The sequence below is a fragment of the Diceros bicornis genome, chromosome 41 (assembly GCF_020826845.1).
Source record: "Diceros bicornis minor isolate mBicDic1 chromosome 41, mDicBic1.mat.cur, whole genome shotgun sequence".
Taxonomy (NCBI): domain Eukaryota; kingdom Metazoa; phylum Chordata; class Mammalia; order Perissodactyla; family Rhinocerotidae; genus Diceros; species Diceros bicornis.
In genome coordinates this window covers 11,463,858-11,483,665 of record NC_080780.1, presented here as the reverse complement: position 1 = coordinate 11,483,665, position 19,808 = coordinate 11,463,858, and the positions used below count along the sequence as shown (strand labels likewise).

The 19,808-nt window shown below is 46.5% G+C and overlaps 1 protein-coding gene across 3 annotated transcripts in view; it reads left to right on the top strand.

Annotated features, from left to right (window-relative positions):
* The window catches only part of VOPP1 (VOPP1 WW domain binding protein), a 130,217-nt gene that overhangs the window by 105,241 nt on the left and 5,168 nt on the right, over positions 1-19,808 (top strand). Inside the window, exons 5-6 of one of the 3 annotated variants that reach the window (XM_058534835.1) lie at positions 12,441-13,787; positions 14,382-15,064. The exons of 1 other annotated variant lie outside the window; for it this stretch is intronic. In XM_058534835.1, the coding sequence (XP_058390818.1) occupies positions 12,441-12,631 (191 nt within the window). In that variant the 3' untranslated portion in view covers positions 12,632-13,787; positions 14,382-15,064. Of the gene's footprint in view, positions 1-12,440; positions 13,788-14,292; positions 15,065-19,808 lie in introns of those variants that run through there. One more of the 3 variants, XM_058534834.1, reaches the window with a different exon arrangement.

Genomic DNA, 19,808 nt, shown 5'->3' with positions numbered 1-19,808 from the left:
AATGGTGCTGGGAAAACTGTATATCCCCATGTAAAAGAATGAAGTTGGACCCTTATCTAACACCATATACAAAAATTAACTCAAAATAGATCAAGGACCTAAATGTAAGACTTGGAATAATAAACTATTAGAAACAAGGACAAAAGTGTCACAATGTTGGATTTGGCAATGATTTCTTAGATATGACATGACAAGCCTGAGTAAAAAAAAAGAATAGGCAAATTGGACTTCGTGAAAATTAAAAAATTTTGTACATCACAAGCCACTATCAATAGAGTAAAAAGGCTACCCCCCACCAATGGGACAAAATATTTGCAAAGCATATATTTGATAAGCTATTAATATCCAGAATATATAGAGAACTCCTAAAAGTTAACATGGTAGTCTAGGGGGTAAGATTCAGCTCTCTCACCTCCACAGCCCGGGTTCGTTTCCCATTCAAAGAACCATAACACCCGTCTGTCGATTGTCATACTGTGGCAACTGCATGTTGCTATGATGCTGAAAGCTATACCACCAGTATTTCAAATACCAGCAGGGTCACCCATGGTGGACAGGATTTAGCAGAGTTTCCAGACAAAGACACACTAGGAAGAAGGATGTGGCCACACACTTCAGGAAAAATTGGCCACGAAAACCCTATGAATAGCAGTGGAGCATTGTCTGATATAATGCGTGAACGTGAGAGGATGGCACAAAAAGACCGGGCAGGGTTCCACTCTACTGGACACAGGGTTGCTAGGAATTGCAGAGTCCACTTGACAATGCTAACAACAACAAAAAATCCAAGAACTCTATTAAAAAATGGGCCAAAAGGGCCGGCCCGGTGGCGCAAGCGGTTAAGTGCGCGTGCTCTGCTGCGGCGGTCCAGGGTTTGCTGGTTTGGATCCCAGGCGCACACCGACGCACCACTTGGCTAAGCCATGCTGTGGCAGCATCCCCTATGAAGTGGAGGAAGATGGGCACGCATGTTAGCCCAGGGCCAGTCTTCCTCAGCAAAAAAAGAGGAGGATTGGCAGATGTTAGCACAGGGCTGATCTCCTCACACACACACACACAAAAAAAAATGGGCAAAGGACTTGAATAGATATTTCTCCAATGAAGATATATGGATGTCTAACAAGCACATAAAAAGATGCTCAACATCACTAATCATTAGGGAAATACAAATCAAAACTACGAAATACCACCTCACACCCAGTAAGATAGCTACTATCAAAAAGCAGAAAACAAATGTTAGTGAGGATGTGGAGAAATTGGAACTCTTTTGCACTATTGGTGGGAATATAAAATAGTATAGCCACTATGGAGACAGTATGGCAGTTCCTCAAAAAATTAAAAATAGAATTACCATATAATCCAGCAATTCCAACTCTGGGTATATGCCCAGAAGAATTGAAAGCAGAGTCTTGAAGAGATGTTTGTACACCTATGTTCATAGCAGCATTATTCACAATTGCTAAAATGTGGAAGCAACCCAAGAGTCCCTCGAGAGATGAATGGTTAAGCAAAGTGTGGCATATACATACAATGAAATATTAATTCAGCCATTAAAAGGTGGGAATTCTGATATGATACAATATGGATGCACTTTGAAGATGCTGTTCTCAGTGAAATAAGCCAGTCATAAAAAGACAAATAGTGTATGATTCCATTTATATGCAGTACTTAGTCAAAATCACAGACATCAAGTATAATGGTGGTTGCCTGGGGCTGCAGGGGGAATAGATAATGGGGAGTTATTGTTTAATGGATATAGAGTTTCAGTTTTACAAGATGACAAGAGTCATGGGGATGTATCGTGGTGATGGTTGCACAACAACGTGAGTGTATTTAATACCATTGAATTGTAAACTTAAAAATGGTTAAGATGGTAAATTTTATGTTATGTGTATTTTATCACAAAGAAAATGCAAAAAAAAAGCAGTGAGTATCCTGGAAGGCTGTTGATAAAATTCAATATACATTCCTTATCAAAACCCTTTTAAAACTAGTAATATAGTGTAAACTAGTAATGTAATTAGTAATGTAAGGCTTTCTCTTAAAATAATAAAGACTTAGAGTGAGTGTTCCTTGAGAGTCTCTGAAGGCAAGGACAAAATCCTCAGTGATACCTCCAGTGTAACCAGCTGTGCCTTTTGAATGAATATTCAGTAAGCAGTTGTTGAATGAACTAAATTTGTACTCTAGACCTGCTGCCAACATTATATTGACTGCAACAGTAAAAGTATTCCCATTAAAATTAGGATATGTAGTATCATCAATATTTAACATTGTTCTAGAATTTCTGGCTAAAGTATTAACATGAAAATAATATTTAACCATTAGGTAGGAGAAACAAAACTATCTCTATTTGTAAGCAATACATTGTTATATACCTAAAAAAAACTCTAGAGAATAAACTGAAAAATATTTTTAGTAGCTGAGACAGTTTAGCAAAATGAATACAGTCATGCATTGCTTAATAACGGGGATACAGTTTTAGGTATGCATCATTAGGCGATTTCCTCATTGTGGAAACATCATAGAGTGTACTGAGGGGAGCAAAATTGGCCACCCCAAAATGGTCTCTTTAACATGAGGATTACTTCAGGCTGATTATTCTTAAGAAGCAAAAGACTCAGAAAGTTTTTCTTGTTACCTCCCCCTTAACTGCCTAAAAGAATTCAAATAAAAAGAAACCTGTCTCAGGAAGCGAGCTATCCCTTAGCATGACATGAACCAGGTGGTAGACAGGGAGGAACCTAGGAAAGCTTGTTTGTTGGGCTCCCCTCTGTGTTCTGCTTCTGTGTGATCAAACACCTGTTTTCCAGACCTTTGCTCCTTCTCACCTACCTGTGAATTGCCTTTCTTCCCTTTGAAGTCCCTGACTCTCCCCACCCCCAACATCTTTTGTCTTGAGCTGAGGACGGTATTTGAGGTAAGGGCTTTGACCGTTTTGAGAAGTTAACTTGGTTTTCCTGGGTTTCTTTCATATATGCATGTTGTTAAACTTTTGTTTGTTTTTTTCCTGTTAATCTGTCTTATGTCAGTTTAATTCTTAGGCCAGCCAAATGAACCTAGAAGGGTAGAGGAAAATTTCTTCCTCCACTACTGTACTTATACAAACCTAGATGATAGAGCCTACTACACACCTCGACTACATGGTACTAATCTTATGGGACCACAGTTGTCTGTGCAGTCTGTCGTTGACTGAAATGTCGTTATGTGGCACATGACTATAAATACAACATAAAACCAAATCAAACTAGAAGGCTTAGGGGAAAAAAGGGGTTAGTGATGAAGGGGAAGACTTGTCTATTGATCATGAAAATGTTCTTCTCTGTGAGAATTAGTTCGTGTTTTTGGCTGCGAATAATACCCTAATTCATCCAGCTTAAAATTATTTTTAAGAGTTATCTCTTGTGATTAAAAAGTCACACAAGGAGGGAGGCTCCTGGTTTAACTCCATGGCTTAGCAGCGGATGGGACCTCAAGTTCCTTCCATCTGTCCGTGCTGCCTGCCTCACTCAGCCTTGCTGGCTGCAGGACGGACCCTCTGATCTGCAGATCCAGCCGTGTCCAGTGGAAGAAGATCCTCCTGGGCAAGGTACATCATATTTTTGGCCTTCAGCTTTTGAATCTATAAGATGGGCATAAGTAATATCTATCTCATAGTATTGCTGTAGGGCTTAAATACTGGTTTTCTTCCTCACTTCCTACACTGTGGTACTTTGTCAGAGGCAGGCTGTCAGAATGCTCTTCCAAAAAGACAGTCTGTTCTTATTTATCTTGGAGTTTCACTTTCCCTCACCTATTTGTTTTATCTCCATTTCATTTTGTGAACCATATTCTGACAGAGAGTGAGATTTGAGGTCTTTCTCTTGGCCATTTGTTTTGTTTCTGAATCTTTTTTCTCCTCTATGCGTCAATTTAAAAGGTTCTTTTTTGTTCAGTCTATACGCCAAGCTTCAGCTCCATGGGGCTTTATTTTACCTGATTCCATTCTATGTTTGTTTCTGGTGATAGCCCCACTTTCTAATTTTGTTCTCTAGAATTAATCATACTGGCTTGCTTTGGAACCTTTGAAATCTTTGTTCTCATCATGCTTACTTGTGATTATGGAGTTGAAATTTTGATTTTAAGATGCATTGGAGTCCAGAGTCATGTGCCATAGAATCCTGTGTACATTTTGGGGAACAGTTCTGAAATGATGTCTCTCAAGTCTGTGGACACGTTCCTGTTCTTAACCGGCCTTCTCGCTGTGGTTTTCACACATTCAATGAAGTCTCCCTCCTTGCACTTCCCTAAATGAGTCAGAACTGAGTCCATCTCTTCTCAGTTTCTCTTCTCTGTGAGAGTCTGAATGGTCAGCCAGCTGAGTATCTGGTCAAGAGTTCTGCTTTTAGCCAAATGAGCAGAAGTCTAGCAAATGTCTGGGTTGCATACATCCTCTGTACAAGCTGGTGCCTCCCTCTGGCTGGGGAGCCTTTCAGTGCTCACCACTAGAGTACAGCCTCTCTTCCTCAACCACAAGCTTTCCAGCATGTTCTATCCCTGTGGTTGCTGAGTTTTTTCTCTTAAGGGTTCATGTTTTTGACAAGTACCTAATTTATCCACCTCCTATCTGTTCTGTTTCTTTTATATTCCAAATGCCTCTTCATCTCTGTTTTCAAATATTTCAGTCTTATCCTCTCAATTCCCAGAAATATCCATGAGTTATGAACATTAACATAAGAAGTACCAGGGCCGGCCCCGTGGCTTGGTGGTTAAGTGCGCGCGCTCCAATGCTGGTGGCCCGGGTTCGGATCCCGGGCGCGCACCGAGGCACCACTTCTCCGTCCATCCTGAGGCCGAGTCCCACATACAGCGACTAAAAGGATGTGCAGCTATGACATACAACTATCTACTGGGGCTTTGGGGAGAAAAAAATAAATAAAATCTTTAAAAAAAGAAAAAACCATAAGAAGTACCAATTGGACACGCTTTCCAGTGTTTATCATTATTCTCCAGTGTGAGTGGCCATGCTCCATGGATGTTACAGATACAGCCCAAGGCACATCTCTGTTACAAAGACCACAGCCCCCACCATCACCTATGACAAGGAGCTGGGGTCATCCCTTTGAACACCTCTGACCTTGCAAGCAATAGGTGGGGCTGGCACACGCTTGCTGCACTGGGGAAGGTGGTTCCTCCTGTCATATCAGAAACAAGTGTGTCTCAGGAAACTGCCAGGCGTGCCCAGCACAATATGGCAGAGACAAAGTCCAGATCAAAATCACCATTCATCCCTTCTTCAGTCATTCATCTCACATATTTATGGAACATCTTTCAGATGCCAGGTGCTGTTCTGGGCTCTGAGGGTTCTAAGATGAATGATATCCTATCCTCATGTGCAGAAAATTATACTACACTGAGGTACACCGATATGTGTACACTGTTCTGGATGCCAAGAGGACAGGGCACCTAATCCAGCCAGGAAGGCAGTGAGATGTAGCTTCCTGGAGGTGGTGGCTCTGAGCTGAGACTTGAAAGATAAATGAGAATTAGCCAGACAAGAGGCCAGGGAGGAGGGTGGTATGGAGAAGGAGAGGGGCATTCCAGGAGGAGGATCTGCATGTTGCAAGCCTAGGAGATGCTTTCTGGTGAGGGTTGGGGCAGAGGTGAACAGCATACAAGCAAATGGGTTGTTGTTGGAGATAAAGAATAAGGCAGGGCAGTAAGAAATAAGACTTTGAAGTAGGTAAGAGCCTGATTATGGAGGGCCTTTTATCCCTCATAAGGGAACTTAGCTTCTAGTCCCGTGAGTGAACGGGTGGATATGGTGACACCAACCAAACGTGGGAAGGACTGTAGGAAGGCCAAGTCATGGGTGGAAAGGATGAGTTCCATGAATCCTGTAATGTGTTTGAGATCCCTACTTAAACCTTGAGAAGCAGCCTGGGCTGGAGGAGATGGATGTAGGAAGTCAAGATATGGACTGTGATTAAACTGGAAGAAGGCAGGCAGCATGTAGAGTGAAACAGCACCAAAATCCACTTGAGCTCACTCCGAGCGGGGGCTAATTGTAGACACGCCAAACCTAACAGAATAGGAGCCTTGTTGGGAATTGGGGCAGCCTAGGGTTGGTGACCTTTCCATCTCTCATGGGCCACAAGATCTTTCTCAGGCCGCCTCTGCCTCTCCCTGCATTTCCACTCCAGTCTCTGCTGCCAATCAGATTCTTCTGCATCCCTCCAAGAAAAGATTGATCCAGCTCCTCTACTCACAGGTTACTGACGCGTCAGCTGAGTTGAGTGGTGGCAGGGTCATTGTTGAGAAAGCGTGGCTGCCGGGCCATCCTTTGGCATAGGTGAGAGAGTTACACTTAGGAGGAGCTGTTGTCAATTGACATCATTAACACATTCTTACCAATCTTTGCTGAAGCTAGTTTCCTCTCAAATCATGCAAAGACTCGCAATGAGAAAAGAGATGTTGGCATTAAGGAATGCATTGACTTCAACTCTCTGGAGATACCATGTGCTAGGGAAGAGTGCAGCCCAGCTTGAGAAGCCTGCATCAAGCCTGTCGTCCTTGGATGGCACTCAGAATGTAGGCCCAGTATGTCACCTGTATTTTCTCGTTCTCCCATCCTTCTCTAGCCTGAACTTCTTCCCCCATTCCATTGCCCTGTTGTGAGACACATCATAGTGGAAATAACCTGGCTTCCCAGTACACTACTGGGTTCAAATCCTAGTGCTGCCAAATAACAGCTCTGTGACCTTGGCAAGTTACTTCATCTTGCTGAGCCTCAGTGTCTTCAAGAATACGTACACAATGCCATACTATCTGAGGGTTCTGGATCCAATTACAATGTGTGTGTGTTGTGGTGGGGGTTCCCCACAGCAACCAGCAATTCCCCGACACCAGCTGGGTGTCCTGCAATTCAACTCAATTCTGACACTATCTGCCTGGAGATAGCATCAGATCCCACAGGTTAAGGGCTCAGTCTCACAAGACTGACCCAAGCCCCACTTCAAATACCAACTGCAAGTCCGGGTTGTCACCTGTGCTTCTGACCCACCAGCTATAGATTGGGGAGTCCAATGATTTCCTCCTTGGGTTCGATTAATTTGCTAGAGCAGCTCTCAGAACTGAGAGAAACATTTTCCTTACTAGATTACTGGTTTATTATAAAAGGATATAACTCAGGAATAGCCAGATGGAAGAGATACATAGGACAAGGTATGGGAAAGGGGCATGGAGCTTCCATGCCCTCTCCAGGAGCCACTTTCCCCAAATCTCCACATGTTAGCCAACGTGGAAACTCTGAACCCCCATCCTTTTGGGTTTTTATGGAGGCTTCATTACATAGGCAAGATTGAGTAAATCATTGACCATTGGTGGCTGATTCACCTCCAGCCCCTCTCCCCTGGGAGGCAGGGCAGGGAAAGTGTCAGTCCCACTCCTCTAGTCACATGGTTGATTCTCCTGGCAGCCAGCCCCCATCCTTAGGTGTGGTCCAAAAGTCACCTTATTAACGTAATAAGAGACAACTTTATGGCTCTCATCACAGGAAATTACAAGAGTTTTAGGAAGAGCTCTGTGCCAGAAATGGGGACAAAGACCAAATATATATTTCTTATTATGAATCACAATATCACACTAGCCCATTCCCATCCCTTTTCTGTCCCCATACCATCCCATACCCAGGTAATATGAATGCAGTACAGATTGGCATCATAGATAATGCTGAGGAAACAACATGCAGCTGTGTGGCTGCCATTGTTTTACTCACCTCTCCTGATCCTTTTCTCTTTGCCTACTTGAGAAACAGTCTTCCTGTAACTCCAGCTTCTTCATGGAAGGCTCTATATATTTCCTTTCTCTAAGTGAACCATATACCATAAACCTTAAGAATTGAAGAGCTAGTTCTCTTATCCTGTGTTCCACCCCTGTTGGGTAAGGGGATGGAGCTGGTGGCCCCTTGGCTCCTGGCTATTGCTTTTATATCCTTCTGCCCCTGTGCGTAAAGTCCTTAGCATGTTGAATCCCTTACAGGTTGGCTCTGTCACTCTTTGTCACTATTTTGCTACCATCTGTGGTCATCTCTTCTTTGGCGACTTTGGAATCTATCTGCTCAAATAACCTATCACCCTCTTTCACTCAGTATCGAGGCTGTCTGCCATGAGCACTCTGTTCCTCCTTCCCACACGACTGTGGCTCCCTGTGCTTCTTCTCAAGGTTCTCTCTGCCCATTGGACACAACGTACCAGGTTCCCTCCTATGCACCAGGCTCTTGGCTAGGTAGTGGGGTCCAAATGTGGAACCAGATCTTATAAAGGTCCCTGCCCTCACTGACTTTATATTCTCCTCTCGAAATGCTCTCTCTTCCTGTACATCTGTCCCTACACCCTATAAACATGCTCAGGCATTTCCCATCTTTAACAATACATCTTCCTTTGCCTCGCATCCCTTTAGCTACCAGCTATCCACTTTGTCCAGTCTTCACCCCTTCCCTGGAGTAGCTTTTTTTTTTTTTTTTTTAAAGATTTTGTTTATTCATTTTTTTCCCCCCAAAGCCCCAGTAGATAGTTGTATGTCATAGGTTCACTTCCTTCTAGTTGCTGTACGTGGGACTCGGCCTCAGGTTGGTCGGAGAAGTGGTGCCTTGGGGCGTGCCCAGGATCCGAACCCGGGCCGCCAGCATCAGAGCGCGCGCACTTAACCGCCAAGCCACGGAGCCGGCCCCCCTGGAGTAGCTTTTTGCCCACTGCAGTTGGAGTTTTGTACCTACCACTGTACTAAAACTATTGAGTAAAGGCATAAAAATCCCAAATGCCACATCCATTGAAAATGTGCAGTTCTTATTTTGACCTCTCTTCCACCTTGTGGAGTACCAATCACATCTTTCTTCTTAAAAATTCTCCTTTCCTTTTGCTGCCATACCACAACTCTTACTGCGGTATTTTCACTGTTTCTTCCCAGTCTCCTTTGCATTCTTCTCATCTACCTTAAATATTTTGTGTTCTTTTCTCATCTTGAATGTTATCTTTCTCACAATTCTCTCCTCAGCCATTGTCTTTTCTCCCTCCCTGCACACCTCCTACATGGTTTTAACCACACCCGTGTCTTTGTTACCGCTTCTACACAAAGGGCTCCTGGGGCTGCCTCGGCTGCAGTAGGCCCAGCGTAGAATTTCCATCAGCCCGCCCTTCTCCTGTGCCCCTCTCTTGCTTGCTGGGCCCCCTTATCAAAACCAGAAACTAGGGTCTTTTCTCTTTAGACCTCTTCTCCATCTTCCAGCATTCCATGTCGAGTTGGTCCCCAGGTCCTTTGGCTATACCTCCTGACTACCTCTCCCATTCTCTCCTCCCCATTTCTTCTCTCATATTCAAATTCTTTTCTCATATCATGTCTTCCCTGGATAATTATAATGGCCTCTTTTTAAAATATCTTTTTTTGTGTGTGAGGAAGATCAGCCCTGAGCTAACATCCATGCCAATCCTCCCCTTTTCACTGAGGAAGATTGGTGCTGGGCTAACATCCGTGCCCATCTTCCTCCACTTTATGTGGGACGCCGCCACAGCGTGGCCTGACAAACGGTGCGTCGGTGCGCGCCTGGGATCCAAACCTGGGCGCCAGCAGCGGAGCGCGCACACTTAACCACTACGCCATGGGGCTGGCCCTAAAATATCTTTAACTTTTTATTTGTATGAACTATAAAGGGGTCCAGAGATAAATAAAACATAATTTCTGCCCTTGAGAAACTCACGGTCATGGCTGGTCATAGGCTTGTAGATAAACATGTCTCAAGGCAGCAAGAAGATGCGCCAGTAGAGGCAGGTGCCGTCTTTCGGGCCACACGGGGGCCAGATGCGGTGATGGTGATAAAGGTGGCATCTGTGGCTGACTGCTTCCACTGACACCCTGGAGTGCCTCTCTGGCCTTATGTTTCTGTTCTACGTTCTCTCCTTCAGCACATTTGTAGATTTCCAAGATCTGACTTATGTCAGCTTTAGAGGTTTGAGACAACTTGCACACCTTGGTGGGTGTCTTTCCAGGAATCAGATCTTTATTCGGTTAAACTGTGGCAGAGAGGAATTTGCAAAAAAAAAAGACCCTACACAATATTTATACACAATATTTATACAGGGATGACTTCTCTGACACTCTGAGTATCTCCCTGTGTTAAATGAGGCCTAACTCAGACTTGAGTCCACTCACAAAATTAGCTTGGCCCAGGAAACACCCAAAGCTCCCGGTTTCTTTCTTTAATTCTTTATTTATATGCTCAGTATTCTCTAGTATTATCAACATGATCAGAGTAACAAGATCTAAAAAATTGGCTCCAAAGCAGCAGCACTGATATTTCTACCCATTAAAATGAGAGTTGGGGCTAGATTTGGGGCAGGGTGACCAGCCTGTTCCCTCCCATTGATACCGAACCAAGTGGGCACGCCCCCGGTGAGTTAAATAAGACTCTACACCAGTGGAAGTTGTCTCACAAGGTAAAATGTATTTGCAGAAAATAGGAGACCATAAGGAATCATTTCCAAAGTCATGGCACCCCTGAACAAAGGGAAGCAGGAACTTTTATTTCGGTTGGAGAATGAATATTCAAAAGGGAGAGGTGGGTATTCGCTTGCACAGGCTCAGTTGGAAAACACACTTCCACATAACACTGCAGGTTACAGTAATGAGGCTTAATCTCCTCCTGAAGAGATCTTCGTAGTAAAATTAAGGCAAAGTCATGGGCATAGCTCTTGTAGGGAGGCTTGGTTAGCTTCAGGGTGGTTGCTGGTTGTGTCTTCTTAACATAAAAACAGTTAAACGCTTCCAAACCCACCCTTGAGTTCCTCGGGGCACTAGTTGGTGACACCATCACCCATGAGCCCTCTGGACCCCCATGTCCTGCACCCTGGCCTGATGCTGGAGAGCTAGCCTGCATGTAATAGCCTCACCCTGGAAAAGAGAATCTCCTCCAGCAGCATCAAGGGGAAACAGACTTCATAGACCCAGCAACCCACCGTAGGAGAGGAAAAACTAATCCTCCACCCTCTAGGTCTTTCTGGCTGGTCTAAGAATTAGATTGACATGAGACAGAACAACAGGAGAAAATCAAAGTTTAATAACATGTATACATGGGAGAAACCCAGAAAAACTGAGTAGCTCACCAAAATGGCCAAAGCCACCACCTTAAATACCATCTTCAGCTAAAGACAAAGGGGGATGTTGGGATGTTGGGCGTAGTGTGGTTTGGGACTTCACAGGGGAGGAGGGCAATTTACATGGAGATGGGAAAGCAAATGTTTGACAAACAAATGTTTGCTGGGCCATCTATAGACAATGGGACCTAAAAGAGATCTTTTGATAAAATGGCCCTTGCAACATGCCTTCCTGTCTACCACACCTAGAATAATCTACAGTGATATCTCCTTCCTGGGAGAGGCCCTTCTGTCTTCAATTCTTTTAGACAGTTAGGGGGAAGGTCAGAGTTTCATTCAGAATCTTTTGTCTTTAAAAATAATCAAGCCAGGGCCGGCCCAGTGGCTTAGCGGTTAAGTGCGCGCGCTCCGCTACTGGCGGCCCGGGTTCGGATCCCGGGCGCGCACCGATACACCGCTTGTCCGGCCATGCTGAGGCAGTGTCCCACATACAGCAACTAGAAGGATGTGCAGCTATGACATACAACTATCTACTGGGGCTTTGGGGGAAAAAAATAAAATAAATAAAAAATAAATAAATAATCAAGCCAAAAAGACACATTTTGGGGTGGCAAATTCTGATCCCCCACACCGCTCTGCTGGTATCTGCTCCGTAGGTTGTTTGTCTGTCTTTGAACTTGGGCTCACCTGGATCACAGATAATCTCCACACTGATAAAATGTAAGCCAGCAGGTGGGAATGGAAACAGTACTTTAGAAATGTTCTTCAGCAAACTGTGTTCCCAGAGGGCTTGTGGAGCAGCCAGTGACCGTTCTGGCTGAGTCAGGAACCCAGGTCCTTTTCCCAGCTCTTCCACAGTTAGCTGTGAATTGACTTCCCTTATGGGGTCCTGGGTTTTCTTGACTCTAGAGTGTACATGGCCCTCTCAGTTGGAGATTTCTCTGGCACACGCTGCCCCAGCTGTTCGCAGAGCTGCCTTGAATTATCATTCAGGCTTCGGTCAGCGACATCCACGCCGCTGCCCTGTACCGGGCCTGATCCTGTTAAGTCCTTCCTGTCACTTAGCCCCCCTCGTGATTTTGTATGTGTCCTGTCAGTTGTCTGCACCCCAGGAAAGCAGAAGCTCCACGAAGCCTAGGACGTGTGTGTCACTCTTGTTTGTCCCTGATCCCAAGTGTCCACTGTGTCGAGTGTGTTGGCCCTTGAGTCAGGGGTCAGGGGTGGGCTCCACGGCCCCTGCAGCCTGGCTGTGCTCTGGGTGTGGCAGGCAGTGGGTTTTTTCTGCTGTTCTCACACAGACTGTCTGTCTTTCAGGAACCCAGCAGCTGGGGCTGCCATATTACAGTGACCCTGGAGGACTGGGTGTGAATCCTGCCGGGAATCCCATGGCGATGGCTTTCCAGGTCCAACCCAGCTCACCGCAGGGAAGCACAGCCTACCCACCACCCCCTTCCTACTGCAACACTCCCCCACCCCCATATGAACAGGTGGTGAAGGCCAAGTAGCAGGGGTGCTGCCTGACGCCAGCCTGTGTGACACTCACCAGGGAGACAGAGAGAGGCTCTTTGACTCCGCCTTCCCTGTCCCCATCAATATTCGCTTCCAGGAATGGTCTTCTGAGCCACTGAGGGCAAATTCCTCTTTGATCTCCTCAAAGCAAGCACAGCTCCCTGTCCAGTTTTCTGTGGAGGACCAATATTTGAATGCACCCCATGTCTCCTCTGTTGCTTCTGTTTCTTATTTAATCTGTGCTCTGGCAGAGTGTGGACAGTCCCTGAGGGTCAACTCCTTAGAGTGGCATGCCCAGATCCTTAGGAGAGAGACCAAGAGGAGGCAGGGTAGAGCCGGTGTGTGCGGGTGAGCACAGTGAGAGCAGGGAGGGGGTCAGATGCCCCACCCAGGCGAGCTTCCTCCCACTAGATGGAAAGCCCCACACACAGCAGGCAGCTTGGTGGACAGGCTCCACGGGGTCAGCTGTTTGAGCCTGTGGTCCTGTCAGTCTTCCTCTTAAAGAAGCTGTTAGAGAGACATTCGGTGGAGAGAAGCCTCTTAGCCCTTTTCTGTCTCCACTCACTTACTAAAGAGGAGAGAGGCTACCCTTCTGCACAGCCAGGGTGAGAGAGCACTGTTCATGGCTTTCCCTTCACGTGGATGAGGATTCAGAATCAGGCCAAGTTGGATGTTTCTGGCTCTCTGAAAATCACTAAGGAAATTTATTTAAATTCATGGGAAATCGCTCCCTGCCCCAAACTGGGACACTGCATTTTATGAGCTCTTGGTCAGTCATGGGGAAAAAAACTGTTTCCCCCTTTTTAATGCATTTGTGGAAGCTCGTGTAGAGTTCTGTCCTTCCAGGTCAGGCTCGAGCGTGTCTTCCCTGGACATCTGGACATCAGCAGCTCCCTGGTCTTTGACCAGGACCAGAGGTCTCCAGTCTCTTCCCCGAGGCAGCTCTGGTGCTGGATTTTGATGAGCACTTTCAAAGCAGAAAGGCTCATTTGGCTGGGAAGTCCCATCATCCCTGAGAAAGAGGTGTCCCTGCAGGGCGTCAAGTCTGGGCCGGGCTGGGGCCTTGGTTTGTTTGATCTCAGCAGGTATGTGTTGGGCTCTGAAGAGGAGCAGCTTGCTGAGAAAAAGGAAAGCTAAATCCCAGGACTGCAGGTAAATCTCTTCAAAAAGTACTGAATTGATTTGACTGACAACTTAAACTTAGAATAAAGAAGACATGGGTGGAAATGTGCATGGTGGCTAAGAAACATATCTGACCCCAGGATCTTACAGGGAGTCACAGGGGTTGTTGACAGTGAGCAAGGGAGTCCTGTTCCTCTGAGTAGTGAGTAGTGCTGATAGTGTATTTACCCCAGACCAAGACCTGACGGGTCACGTGGAGGAGGGCAAAGCAGCATGGCCAAGACACACAGGTCCCTGTATGTGTAGTAGTGGGATGGGTGGGGTGGGGGGGTTAGTATTTTTAAATGAACTAATCCTAATTGGAGCCTCTTGAGGAATTGTTAATCTTTGAACTTGAGCATCCGGACATCTCACTGGATGAGATGCCCAGACTAGAGCCTCACTATCCCTGCTCTGCTGAGATATCTATATATGGGGTAGGTGTGAGGAATCAGGGTGGGGCCGCAGTGACCACTCAGACCTACCTTCTTCTAAGGATGGAGAATCTGGGAGCCTCCTGGGGAATTCCATGGGAGATGCTTGGAGCCACATGAACACTCTTGGAAACACAGTTTGTGCACACAGATGCTGCTGCTGGTGTCTCTGAGCGCCCTCCTATGACCTCTGACTCCTGTCCCTAACTGCGGTGCCTCCCAACACTCAGGCCCTTGATTCAGATGAGACGACAAAGCACAACATTTGCTGTTTACAACCAAGGACAACTACATGGGCCCAAAAATTTCTCTTCCTGCAGGTCATTTGTTTTGCATTTTTAACTTCAAATTTTCCCTTTACTTGTTTTAATAAAGAAGCACACTAAGAGCTGCCCCTGGAAGTGGATCGGGGTGCTGCTGGTGGCCCCCAAATATCCCTGACTATATGTCATTTGTCTTTTTGATGGCGAATGATCTTAAGAGACTGAATGATTTAGGTAGCACTCCACAATTTTATCTTCCCATGTTTGTGTAAGATAAATTTTGTTTTCCCTCGCACCTGGGTGAGACCTGCTGCAGTGAACACTGATACTGTGTGTGGAATTTCCACATGTGGTGACGTTTCCCAGCCATTCTCATCTCCTCTGTGCCCACCTCCTAGAGTGAATCTGGCTCCTGGTATGCTGGAGCCCTGTAGAGTCAGTGTTGGGAGTAGACTTGGAGCAGATCTGTGCATGTTTTTCCTCTGTAACACTTGGCTCATTTCTCTTCTGTTCTCTTTTGGTAGGGTCCTGTTTCCTATGTATGCAAAATAAAAATAAATTTGGGCATGTGCTTTGATTGTTTTACTGGGGACTGGGAAAGAGGGTAGAGATGAAGTTTCTAATGAGCAAGGGTGTCTGTGGGCCATTAGTTCAGTTGGGTTAGGGGTAGGGGTGGAGTGGGGTGGGTGATACACCCAATCTCAGGAGAACCAGAAATTAGATGCTATCAAAGAGTATAAGGAACTTTTGATCACCAACACATTTAAAAAATCTAGCTAAGGAAGAAATTATCCAAAGCGGGTAGGAAGACAGAAGCATTAATTAGGTAAACTCACACCTAATACTGATGTTAGTTAACCTGGGGCCTGGAGCTATCTTCTGTAGGTAGGTGACCCTTGACTGTAAAATCCAGCTCTGCCTGGTCAGAAACTATTTCTCTTACAGGATATGGCTGGTATAGTTAGGCTGCATTTAAATGAATCACTAATTGAAATATGTCTATAAAGAAGCATCTTATAATTTGCTGTCTTTAAACAGGACAGGAAATAAGCCAGAACAGGTCAATCAGCTTGCTCATGGTAAAGCAAAGCTAATCAGGACACCCGACCTGGTCAGCTTTCCCCAATAAGATAGAAGCAGGGTCATTTACAAGTCATAGGTCATGACTTGAGATGGCAAACTGAGTGCTCACTTTTATCTGTCCTTTCCAAATTTCACTGAACTTCAAGAAATCTATCAGCTCTCAAGGCAAAAAAGTACGAGAACAGAAGTTTGAGTAATTTCTGCAATAGAAGACAGCAGATAGGACTGATTGATGGAGAAAACAGATCTGAGAAGATGGAAGTTGAAAACGTGCAGAGAAGGCAGCTGGGAGGTGACAGCTGTCAGAGACACTCCACACTAAGGCCCAGCAGGTCCCGAGAGCAGGAGTGGGCCATGGGCACATGCCAGGTGATGGACGACCAGGTGTTCTACAGAACCGCTATGCCAGAGATGCCATGCTCTCTGCCCCTGACCCCCACGTAAGCAGAGCAGCTGGCTGCAGGAATTAATGACCCTGAAGACCCCTTTCTCACAAAGGGAGCGCTCTGCGTGGTAAGGTGCTGGGGGTGGGCTATTGGCATCATTTAATTTTAAAAAGTGGGTTAGACATTTTCTAATGTATCAGTGAAAACGTTCCTAGTCTGGGCTCCCATGGCTTTCCTACAGCCCCTGGATCTTGGTCCAAGGCCCAGGGAGATCCTGTGCAAAATGGAAACTCAAGGACCTGGGGGAAATTATGACCCAGTCAGTAGCACCAAAAACTCCTCCCTTGGCAGTTTTTCCTTTGGCATCAGAGGAAAGCAGCTCAGCCGAGTTTTCTCCTGACTTATATGACACCAGCCTTTCGATCCAGTCGCCCAAGCACCTCTCAGGTAAAATGATCCTTAATAGTTTGAGTTCTTAACTTCTAATATTCTTTGAATGCCAAAGATGAGAGCACCAAGTAGGTGTGAGGGCAATCCATGCGGGCCTAACTATCCACTGTGGTGGTGTGGGAAGACTGTGGGCTCTGAAGATGGACACCCGGGCTCCAGTCCCAAGTCTACTGTTAGTTAGGGCAAAGGATTTAAGTCTCAATGACCCAGATGATCTCCTCTGTTTCCTCAAGTATAAATGGGGACTATACTACCTGTTGCTTATAACAGGCTTGTACCAGGCACATTTGGATACTCACCATGTGTTAATAATGCTGTGCTCTCCCTCATTCCACATTTCCCTGAGCAAAGCACAGTGGCAGAGGAAATGAACTCCCACCCAATCACTTTGCCCATCTGTGGGGAGATGAGATCCATGGTGTAAGGGGAGAGTATCTCCTTTGAACACATCCTCCATGTATTCTCCATCTTTCAGACTGTGATCATGTAAGGAAGGAAGCCAAAGGGTGTCCCGTACACCCCACCACTTTACCGTGCTCCTTGTCTTCAGATGTTGGTGTGTGTTGCTCAGTCACAGGTGCTGAGCCAATCGGAGCTAGGAAGGAGAAACCTGGCACAACCATCTTCTTTTGGATGAGATCTGTGAGCACCCCAGAACAAGCCATGAATGGCAAACAACATATTGTATGTTCATACCACTGTCCCACCTCCCCCTGTAACTTTTTATTATAATGCTCCTGTCTCAGATTGGCTGTGCTGGGGTGTCCAGGAAGGCTCCCACTCCACTCCTGGGCACAAAGCCCTCCTAAAAATGGTGTGGTGGGTGCAGGAATAATTATCAACACAACACCCCCCTCCCTCTGCTGCTCAAGAAGGTGAAGGGGATTAGAGTTGGGTCCTGTTGCATTTCCCCTTCTGACAGGAGCCATGAAGATCAGGCTTTACTTCTATGAAGGAAGATGCCTGTTCTCAAGCAGGTTCCCAGAGTGCGACGAAGGAGGAGGAGTCATCCGATCTCTTTTCAACAGTCACAGGAATGAAGGCTGGAGAGGGCTGCTTTTGTCTTCTGCGCTGGGCTCTGGACATCACAAACAGTCCTGAGGTCCTCAAGCCCGTGAGTCATTTGCCACAGACCGGGTACTCGTACAGGCACAGGAGGTGGATAACAAGCATGTACTTTTGCAAAGTGTCTGGGTACAGCCCTTACAAACAATAACAATCTCTCATGTTTTTGTGGAAGGAAGGAATTTTGCATCTTGCTTTAAAGATTACAAGGAGAAATGCAAGGAGAAATAGTTCGTCTCTGGGAAGTCCAAGGGAGGGCACGGCGACCTCAAAGTTCCTCAGCTGTCTATCCCCTCTCCGCAGGCAGGCGGCCACTGTCTCAGCCCCAGAGCCTAGGAGGAAGCTCTGGGCGCGCCACCCTTGGAGATCAGCCCCTCTGCCCAACCTCTGCCCCCGCTCTCACCATCCGCTCCTCCTCTGCCCTCCCGCCTGGGTGAAGGCGTCCGGCTTCGCGCTCTAGTTGGGAGACAGGACACGGGCGGACAGCCGCTCCTGCCGCGGCGCTCACTCCCCTCCGGGAGAGACGGGACCCCGCGGGGCCAGCGCTGGGACCCCGGCGGCGTCACCCCACGGCCGGATCACAGGACTCCTGGTGTCTCCGTTTCCTCATCTACAAAGTGGGGCTTCTGACGCACATAGGGGTGTGGTGAGGGGTAAATGGCCCACGCAGAGTCGTGCCAGCCCCACGTGAGCCTGGGAGGGGACCCGGAGGGCACGGGTCCAAGGCCAGAATGTGAGCAGGGGCAGCAGATGGGAGTGGGGTGGCAGGGAGGAGGGCTGGCGTGGGGGGCAGGACAGCCCCAGGACGGATGGCGCTGGGGTGGGGTGGAGGCCCGGAGGCAGCTCTGGGAGGGGGATGCTGCTTAGCACCTTTTGACGGAGTCCCTGCTAACATTCTTTACTCAAAAGAAAACCAAACCCATGCCTTTATTTTTTGTCTAATTATGAAAGAAATACATGCTGAAGGGGATGGAGACTGTCCTCTACCCTCTCTGGGTCCTTTCTGGCTGGCGTGCTGATTAAATTGACATGAGACCGAATAGCAGGAGAAAATCAAACAAAGCTTTATAACATGTATACATGGGAGAGACCCAGGAAAAACTGGGTAACTCGCCACAATGACATAGGTTCTCATCTTAAATAGCATATTCAGCTAAAGACAAAGAAGGATGTTGGAGGTGGGAGGAGTCAGTTATCCACAATTATCAGAATAGCACAGTAACCAAGAGTAAGGTTATTATGCAGCCTCCCCTTCTGTATTGATAAGTTTGTAGAGATGAGATCATCCCCCCTTCTGCTCAGTACAGAGAGGGAGATACCTTTACAAATGGAGATTTCCCTTACAAATGTAAATGTTTGGTAAACAGAACTTTGATCAGAATGGGCTTAGCAAGGCCCCTCAAGTCTACAGATACTCAGAGTTGTCTATGGTGATGGTCTTCCTGGGGACAGGCCTCTTATCTTAAATTCTTATAGGCAATTGGGGGACTGGAGGGGGACACGGGGCGGGGGACGGCTCAAAGTGTCTTGCAGAAAACAATCAAGGTAAAGAGACATATTTTAAGGTAGCCAATTCTGATCGCCCACAGTGCTCATTGCACACCATATAGACTGCACGGGAAAGCACAAAGAAAAGGAAAAAGAAAACTGCCTGCAGCCTGGTACCCCTAGATAGCAGCTGGGCGTGTTTCCGTGCTGTCCCACTCTCTTGCTCTGACGACACATGCCTGGGATCAAAATAGGGATCTTCTGTAGCCCGTTTTTCTCCAACATTTTTTCCTGGCATTTAAACATGCTCTGGGGCTGGCCCCATGGCTTAGTGGTTAAGTGCGCGCGCTCCACTGCTGGCAGCCCGGGTTCGGATCCCAGGTGCGCACCGAGGCACCACTTCTCCGGCCATGCTGAGGCCACGTCCCACATACAGCAACTAGAAGGATGTGCGACTATGGCGTACAACTATCTACTGGGGCTTTGGGGGAAAAAATAAAAATAAAAATAAAAATAAAATAAAATAAAATAAACATGCTCTGGTCCCTGGATGGCTGTGGAGCCAAGATCTCCTACAAACTCCCAGGACGGTGGCTTCTGTGAAACATCAATCTTTATTGTGATGCCTCACAGTTTGTTAGCAGGACTGTGGATGATGCAGACCAAGTATAATAAGAACATGAACATATGTACCCTTCCCACTTAGGAAACAGACCTGAGGCCCCTGTGAGTCTCTGACCCTTTACACCCCTACCATTATCCTACATTTTGTTTACAATCCCCTCGCTTTTCTTTATAATTTTACCATATATGTGTTTCTGTTTCATTTTTAACTTCATGACA